At 35.1% G+C, this 9,725-nt stretch overlaps 1 protein-coding gene across 1 annotated transcript; it reads right to left on the bottom strand.

Annotated features, from left to right (window-relative positions):
* Positions 1-602: 602 nt before the first annotated feature.
* On the bottom strand, positions 603-3,457 carry LOC25502512 (transcription factor TCP4). The gene is made up of 2 exons (XM_013590053.3): positions 1,154-3,457; positions 603-1,050 (listed from the first exon to the last, which is right to left on the bottom strand). The coding sequence occupies exon 1, from the start codon at positions 2,487-2,489 to the stop codon at positions 1,188-1,190; it is 1,302 nt and encodes a 433-aa protein (XP_013445507.1). The 5' UTR covers positions 2,490-3,457; the 3' UTR covers positions 603-1,050; positions 1,154-1,187.
* Positions 3,458-9,725: the final 6,268 nt, after the last annotated feature.

Here is a 9,725-nt window from a genome sequence, read left to right as displayed (position 1 = left end):
TTCTATTGGAAGCTAAAGTTATGCCTTGAACTTAACCTCATTAGTATATGTAGGTAAGTGAGTGTTAACTTTGCTTTATTCTTAATTCTTAATAATATACCTTCGAGTCACTATCATAGCTTACTAAACTAGATGAAGAAGAACTAAATATGACATGTGATAGACAAAGGAGCAAACAAACCATAATGAATCTAGGATACTTCCCTTTTACCAAGGTCGGAATCAACTCTCATACAATACACAACCTGTTTCTTTCATCAACAGTTTCTATTGTTCATGGACAATGACTTCTCAGTCAAATGCTACCAAAAATTCAAGCACGAAAGAGATTGATATGATATGATATGATCATAAAGATTTTACTACCAATTGTTTTTCCATGACAAGGAAGCAAAAAAACTTGTTGGAGTAGAAAGCAGTTAAATTAAGACCTATCCTCATTTGTAACAAAGACAGCATTAACCATATATACCAACAACCAAAGCCAAAATCATACACAAGTTTGAATATGCAAAATTTATATGTCGGGTTATTTGGGTTTACTACCTTTTTCGTGACAAGGAGAAAATGCTTCATTCTGCAACTGGGGTTTTACACCAAGATGGAAATAAACAACAACTTTTGAGCAAGCTAGCTCAGTTATTTAATCTGCATGTTTTTTTCCAAATTACTAGTCGAAACTAGAAATGGAACAAGTTCTAATTAAGAAAACACAACACAACTACTACAAATTGAAATCCAAGGACACAAATGAAGCAAATTAGACACAAACATAAACATAGTAGTACTCTTAGTCCTAGTTAAAGCTTGAAAAACAAAAGATAAATTGTAGTACAAAACCGGGGGACTGAAATTGATAAATCTGAATGAATAAATCAAACCAGATTTTCTTCATTCCCACACGGTATATATATATATATATAAGCCATTGAATTGAAGTTGAAACATCTGAAAAATCCAAACCCAAGTTGCTTTTGAATTCCAATTGTAGCTCTTTCAAAACCAAAAGCTCTCTCCCAAAAAAGACCGTCTGCAACGCAAACCGTGAACCTGAAAAAACAGTCAAAACACAATAAAAAGAAAAAATTGCAGTAAGAATAAAACAGAGAGAAACTCAATTGAAATTTTAAGAACTGGGTATTGAAGGTAGAACCTGAAAGTTTGGATTATTTTTATCAGTGTTCCAATCAATGGCGAGAGTCGGAGGAAGCAGAGGACGGTTTATCGGATACGCCGTCGTGTTCCTCTTCACCCTGAATTCGTGCTGGTATACGAAAGCCTGAGAATCCACCACCAGAGACAGAAGCCTGATGGATCATCGGCGAAAGATAGTGATGATGGTGATCAACGATATTCGCCGTCGCCATTGAAGGATCTATCCAAGCACGAACTGAAGGATTGTAACTGGACTGAAGGGGTCCCCTCTGAGTAAAAAACTGACCATAACCGCCAAACGCCGGTGCCGGTGTACTGAACACAAATCCAGCACCATGGCCACTGTTACCACCATCTGCAGCATTAGCATTAATATTATTAGCATTCCAAGCCATCATTCTATTCAATCTGCCGTTATCATGTTCCTCTTGATGCTGCTGCTGTTGTTGCTGCTCAGACCACAAGGTGCTTCCACTTCCACCACCGTCGTAACCAAGGGAGGAGTTTCCGGCGAAAAGCACTTGGTTATTGTTATTGTGGTGGTGGTGGTGGTTGTCATGGTGGCTCTGAAGCATAATAGGATCTTGAAAAGATTGCAATGAGAGACGGAGATCTTGCTGCTGGGTGGTTGCCGCCGTTCGAGAGAGTAAATCCGGCGGTTGTTGATAATTGTGAAAAGATGTGGTGGGCGTTTCAACTGGGAAAAAAGACTTAATAGTATCCGCAATGTCAGTGTCTAACGAGCCTTGAAGAAAACCATGTTTCCCACTGCTACTACTGTTGTAGTCTATCTCCAACTGTTGTTGTTGGGAAGGAAATTGTTGTTCGTGTGGTGGCATTCTTCGCTCTAATGCCGCTGAGCGGTGACTGGTAGAAGCGGTTACTGGATTGTTGTCCACCGGAGATTGCCGGTGAAACATTTCATTTGTTTGCTGCTGCTGCTGCTGTTGTGGTGTTGAAGAACATGTAGCTGTGGGGTTCCAAGCGGGGAGGTGAGCGAGTTCGTCGATAGCAGATTTAGCTTTTTTAATGAGCCAATCGACTGCTTTACTTGGCCGGTCGTAGCCGAGACGATCTTGCACGTCGTAGAATTGAATCGCAGTGTGGGCTGAGAGTCGTACACGGCGGTCACGGGGACCTTTCGCGGTGCAAACTTTACTGTGACGGTCTTTCCGTCCTGTTGAACGGACAATGTGACCTCCTTGTACCTCCACGATTTCTCCTCCTCCTCCGCTGCTGCTGATTCTCTTCGACGAGGTTGTTGCTGCTGTTTTTGTTGTTGTAGCTGTTGCTGTTGCTGTTCCTGTGTGCTGGTCGTGTATTGTTTCTCCCATCTTTCTTGCATATTCGATGGAAGAGAAAGATAATGATGTTGGTGGATTAGGGTGTGGTAGTGGTGGAAGAAAAGAAGACCGTTTTTTTGGTGGTTCAAGTGACTCTGGTTGTGGTTCTAAATCTAGATATTGTTGGGGTGGTTGAAAGTACTGGTGATGAAAATGAAAGGTTGGGTCTTGGTGTTGGTGTTGGTGTTGGTCATGATAGTGAGGATGATGCAGGGGTTTTTCAGATGAGGGAGATGAATTTTGTTCATCATTTTCTTCTTCTTCATTATCCCTTACATAACTTGAATTTAGAACAGAGTTATGGTGATGAGGGTCTTGTTGGTTTTGTTGATAAAGAGGATGATTATGATAATTTGTTCTGGGGGGATCCAGACTCAGACCCTTGTTCTGCTTATCTTCTTCCAGCTTTCAACAGAACAACACTACTACTAAATCAATGGTTTTGTTTCCTTTTCTCACACTCTAGTTGCAACTGCCACCACTTCAATTTTCCCATTTCCATCATCACCACCAAACCCAAGAATGCTTTAACAGTTTTGAGCCTAACCCATTCCTCTATCTGTCTCTCTCTAAGTCTGTACCACTTTTTGCCTTTTTTGCAAGTTGAATGAAGTGTGATACCAGTGTTATTGTTGCATTAATTAATGAATGAAAGTAGAAGAGAGCAGAATGAGTTGGTTAATACCCACTTGTAGAGGACGAGAAAGAGGTGTCCTGTTGTGAAAAATCCAGCAAATTTTCCATATCTCAACACACAGGAAGACAAGAGAAGGAAAGAAGAGAGAGAGATAACAGTAAATTAAGGGTATAGGGAAGAGGAATTCATTCTGGCCCTATAAGAAAGAGGCTTTTGATGATGATGGCAGTGACAAAGGGTGGCAGTGTTTGGTCAGAATGGACGTCCGTTTTATTTCATCACTGCTCTTCTGCTAGTTTTCTTGTACTCTACTTACATATTACCACCAACCTATCCAATTTTCATTCATTTACCTTTCACCAATTTACTTTCCTTCCATTTTCCCTCTTTTCTTTTCCTATTTTTTTGCTTTTAATTTCCCTCCATTCCTTGTTATATTATTTTTATTGAGAGATTAGTCATTTAGCTCCTGAATAGAATATGAGGCGCCACTTTAGTCCTTGAATGCAGATAAATTGTAAAATAATCCTTAAATATAGATTTTGTTAATCAATTTAGTCTCTGAATGCAGATTTCGTTAGCCTATTTAGTTCCTGAATGTAGATTCCGTTAATCACTTTAGTCCCTAAAATTGACCAATAGAGTCTACATTCAAGGACTATTTTACAATTTCTCAGCATTCAGAGACTAAATAGATTAATTCACCTATTTTTATTATTGGTAATTGGGAGTTTAACTTGCTTGTTACAAGTTAAAACTTTATTATTATTTCAAAAAGACAAGGGTGGATGTCTTTGTTGGAGGGATAGATCCTTTATATGCTACCACCACACCTTTTGAAAGGGACACCATCACAGCTTTTTTGGCCTTCTCTCTCTATCTTTACCCCTTTTATCATTTAAAAGAAACTACGCAGTAACATAGATCGCTGAATTTACTTCTTCCTCGAAACTACTTTACTTCTATCTGGTTTGTGAAATTACTGTATACGTCATCTTGGAGGCTTCCCTTCTCTTCCTTTTCTGAAAGGAACATTGTCTGCCTAAGTTTTTGCATGGTTGTCCTATTCTCTGCAAAGTCAAATTGTTTCTTTATGTTTGGTCAATCACTGTCTTAAGGATGTTATTTAAAAAACTAAACAAAAAATCGAGTTGAAAATACAAGTTAAATGGAATCTAAAGGGGTGAGTGGCGACGATGGATGGTCGGATATCGTTTTTACAATGGTCGTTTTTGTTAAGGAGTCTGTTTTATATGGTGACCTATATTTTGGTGGGTGTCGTCATTATGGGTGTTTTTAGGATGTTTATTTTGCATGTTCAGCCTATATATGACACATTTTATTTGTATTCTCATCGGTCTTTATTTCGTCTTGAGCAGCGATCTGGTTATTTAATAAAATTTGGTGATTTAAAAAAAAAAATACAAGTTAAATATATAAGGCAACTATACAATTTTTAATATAAAAGGAACTACTTCTACACAATTTTCTAATATAAGAGGTAGAACATCCACAATGATAATCGATTAATATGGACTTCTTAAATGGACTCTACATGTATAATTTTTTAAGAGAGAGACAGATATAAAAAATTATATATGTAGGGTCTAAATAGATCCCACCAATAACTATTTATTTAATACATTGTTATCTATTTTATAATATTAAATCGATTAAAATATAAAGTTACAAAATTTATATCAACGGTAGTTTATTAAAAAATTGAAAAATAATTAATAATAATATTGCCAAATATTAAGAATTACAATTTTTTTCAAAAGGATGATAAAATTACATAATTAAAACAATAACTAATTATTTGGTTTGGATTCATTATCCAAAATAATATAACGACACAGTGATTTTAATTATGAGTAAATAGGATAAGAATGGATGAATAATTTTTAGGGACTTTGAGAAAATGAGAGCAAAAATGAAAAGCCAACGATACACTGTGGTAGCATTATGGAAGTTAACTGAGCCATTTCAGTGAGCCATTTCCTGAAAAAAAAAGTATCTTAAAGATAATTGAGTCATTTCACTTTTCAATACAATATTAATTATTTTTTTCTCTTTATAACTCTGGTTAAAACTATTTTCATCATTTTCAATTCAATATATTCCACTTTACATTTATGATAGTGGAAAATGCACTAATATTTAACAAGTACACTTAAAATTATTTTTCTCTCTCCTTCATTTATACATTTTTCTTAATACTTGTGAAATGAGCTTTTGACTCGGTTAATCCGGGACGGAGGGAGTATATATTAGAGAAAACAAGAATGAAAATTGCAATTGAAAAGCAACAAAATCAACTCAAATAATAATTATTTTATTAAAAACTGGTGTGGGGTCCACTCAGGGGCGGTTCTAAGGCCCGGCAACCCCGGGCACTCGCCCGGGCTCCGGGCCAAATTTTTTGTAATTTCTTGTGTAAATCCCTATGAATTTCTTATATAAACCCCTATAAATTGGGCAATTTCTTTACATTTTTTATTATTTGCTTGCAATTTCTTATGTACGCCCTATAAATGTGTTGCAATTTTTTTTTTGCCCGGGCTTTACAATATTCCTGGCTCCGCCACTGGGTCCACTTAAGATGGTGGTATTAAGTGAGACTATGTGACTTAAGAGACCCTCAATTTTATTTTTCTACATTGAGTGTACCTATTAGATACCGGATCATAAATGGTAAAGACCCTACCAATGTGGTTGCTCTAAGGACTCCAATGAGTATTTAAGTAGGTCTCACTAACTTTACATCATTATACAAAAATTATTTATTTATTCGTATGAACTTAAATTGCTGCAACATTTTAATAATTTGAAAATACAAAAATTAACATTACAAATTTTACATTCCGTCGTTAAAAATAAAATAAAATAAATAATAATAATAATAATAATAATAATAATAATAATAATAATAATAATAATAATAATAATAATAATAATAATAGTAATAACAATAATAGTTTACTACTTTTTTTGTGGTGATCATGGTTACTACTTTTAATATTTTTTTATGGTGGCTGGAGCTTCAACCTCGATTCTTACATATATTATGCATTATTTTTATTAACTGAATTAATCTCACTAATACACTAATTTTCTTTTTCTTTTTTTGTTGGCTTAAATGCTCTTTTGGTCCCTTAAGTATTTAATTGGTATCACTTTGGTCCCTTAACTAAAAAAAAATTGTTTGAGTATTTTAAGTTTTTTAATAGTCTCGTTTTGGTCCCTTATGTTAGGTTTAATAAAAAACGTTAAGTGTGGACACGTGTTGTAACACTCCTATTTCTATTAAAGCAATTAAACATGCGAATAATGCATTTATTTAAGAAATAAAGGCTACGTCACATACAAATTTCAAAACCAATAAACATAAACATGTATATAAACTTCAACAGTCGCAGCGGAATATAAACCAGAGTGATCCAAATATACATGTCATGAATCAATAATCACATCAACATAAATGCATCTCAAAAATCTCAACATACGGGTAATCTCCAAACATAACAAAAGTCCAACAAAAGCTAATCTAGACTGACACAATGAAGCCTAGATCAGAGCCGACTAAACACTAAACACCGATATTGGAGAAAGCTCCCGATATCCACCAAGCACAAAAGTCACCAAGCACTACTCTTGCACAACGTCTACCCATCCATACAGACAGATAGGCGGTTAAAACCACTGGGGGTAAGTATTACATCATCATAAACAAAATAACAGTTAACATGAAAATTCAATATAAACATCATGCACTTGATCAATAATATTCACATAACAATGCTTACATCACACCCCAATATCTCACATCAATATTCATCAATCACATGTATCATGAACAAATATCAATTCACAATTATTCATACACAATCACCAATCACATACATCATGAACAATCCTCAATCATATTTCACGAACAATCACCAATCACATTTATCAATAAGACTCATGTCATGATATGCACCTATTGACACATATATGCATGTGGTACCAATCTCCTCAAGGTCGTCACCCATATCCAGACCACCAAGGGTCTCTGCAAGACCGAAGTTCACAAACTAGATCTCAAAATATCTCTACTAGGTCGGAGCACAATAAGGAATAAAACATCGTAACTAGATCTAAAAAGATCTATGCAAGGCCGGAGCCCAATAATGAATAAAACATCATATAAAATTTTAACACGACTATGATGCATGGACATGTACAAGGACTTGATAATGCGACAATAATCCATAATTTTCACCTCAATATATAGGACGACACCCAATTATATTGATTACCTCCACAACATTGCATTATTAAGAAAACATGCCCATACACAATTAATTCATAGTATTCATCATCTCACATCAACATGATTATCAATAATCAAAAAATGTCATTCAACATCAACTATCACATGTGGTTTCACCATTCAAGCATTCCTTACATACTAGGTAAGATAGCATACACCTCTCATGATAAACATCATATCCAATACAATCATTCATTCATACAACTTCACTTAGTCATATAAAAATGGTCACAACAATTCATAAGACAATTGGCTCAAGAAAACATTTCCGACCAAAAACCATATCAAGTGGTCACCGACCAACATTGACAAATCCCAAAGCAAAACGACATAGACAACTTGAAAACCTTCAAACAATCTTAATCGACAATGTATTCATGAATTTAAGTTGCCTCCGGGTCATTGGACATTAACCCAAGAACAACTTAAGTTCGTATGAGAAACCCAACTTCACATTTTCCACAATCCCACCCGAAAATCAAGTTTGACATGATTAAGATATTGTACTAACCTTACAAGCATTGCCTAAGCCCATAAGAACTGTAGACTAAGCTTGCAACCCCTTTTTGTTCATAAAAACCAAGTTTCGACAATTTCCAGAAAACCGAAAACGACACAATTACAAGCTTCAAACTATTTGGAAAATTAAAGTTTCAACAAAGTTAAATGTGTTCCAGTAGAAAAGTAGGTGAAAACAGCAAAAGAACACTTCAAAACGATCGCCTAGGGCCCCTACACGACCACCCCCAAGCACCTGGACACGGAGCAACAAGCATGTTGCCCTGTCCAGGGCGCCTGGTGCTGGCAGTGGGGCGCCCAGTGCTGGCTTACTGACTTGTGGGCGCCCATCGCCTTTGTTCAGGCGCAGCGCTCCGTAAACGCGCATTTTCGCGTGTTCGGCCGCGGGTTTTCGCCAATTTCGACCAAGAATCGAATGTTTAAAATCCCCAATCATCAAAAGTGATCCGAGGTATAACCCGAGGCTCTAACACGTCAAACTCGCTCGTTTCGTGGCATTTGTATAAGTTATGAAATTGATTTGAATTGATTTTCTCAAAACAATAAATGTTCAACAACAACAACAACCATTCATTTCTCCAAATCCAACACAATTCAACCACAACTCAACATAAATCATACTCAAGTCATGAAATGAGATTATCATCAACAATCAACCACAATCACAACATATAATCATGCATTCCATCACAATTTAACAATAACATGTTATAATTCACCAATTGAGCATAATTTACAAACTACCCATTTTCATACGTCATGAACTTGCAATTTCATCATCAACAATTCAATTAACATCAAATTAACATATTCAAACATATCTCTACAACCTGAGCACGAATTTCAAAGATTGGGTTCATGTAACGCCCACTTTTAATTATTTAATTGAGTCTAGACGAGTTATATTATATTTATATAATATATGTGTGATATATGATGATTTAGATGATTTATGATGATTCTAGATGATTTATGTGATGTGACGATTTTTATGAGGAGATGAGACTTATTTTGTTGTTTAATAAAATAAGATTTGAAAATAAAATAAAATATTTAGTTAAGGGCTGTTTTGAGATTTTAGAGAGTTTTGGGGGAGAAAGAGAGATAAGATAAGATAATTGGAGGAGGTATAAAAGGGAAACCTAGTTTTAGAAAAAACATTGTACAAAGGCTCTTGTTAATTCACTTAATAATGCATGTGAACCATCACCTACATGATCTTTTATTCTATGGTTTTTCATCTTCTTCATGTGCTTGCACATTCTCAAAGATTTCACAAATCTAATGTGCTGCTTATGCAAATCAAAATCCCACTATTCTATTGTGGTGTAGATTAATTGAATCAAAAATTAAAATATAAATATTGTTAACCTAATTTCATATTTCAATTACAAATCAATTATACCACCGTTCATACCCATCATCTCTTGATTTACCGATACACTGAGAATTGACAGCTATTCAGATGGGCAATTATTTCTCCTTCAAAAAGAAAAAAAAGATGTGCAATTATTTTTAGTGATTTACAAACTAATACATCCAAATCATTTAAAACAATAGCATTTTCACACAAACCCATCCAGAATACCCCAATTCATTGTCTTCCTCTCCAATTACGATCTTTTTCAAAGATTTGGCACATGTTGATAGGAGGAATTAATTAACAATAGAGATGTGGTCAATGAATAACAAATTTGTCGTAGAAGAATAAGCAGTATTAGTGTATCATGATGCAAATTGCAACAGTGTATTGATT

Source organism: Medicago truncatula, chromosome 8 (assembly GCF_003473485.1).
Source record: "Medicago truncatula cultivar Jemalong A17 chromosome 8, MtrunA17r5.0-ANR, whole genome shotgun sequence".
NCBI lineage: Eukaryota > Viridiplantae > Streptophyta > Magnoliopsida > Fabales > Fabaceae > Medicago > Medicago truncatula.
The sequence above is the reverse complement of the archived record's forward strand: the minus strand, read 5'-3'. Positions and strand labels throughout refer to the sequence as shown.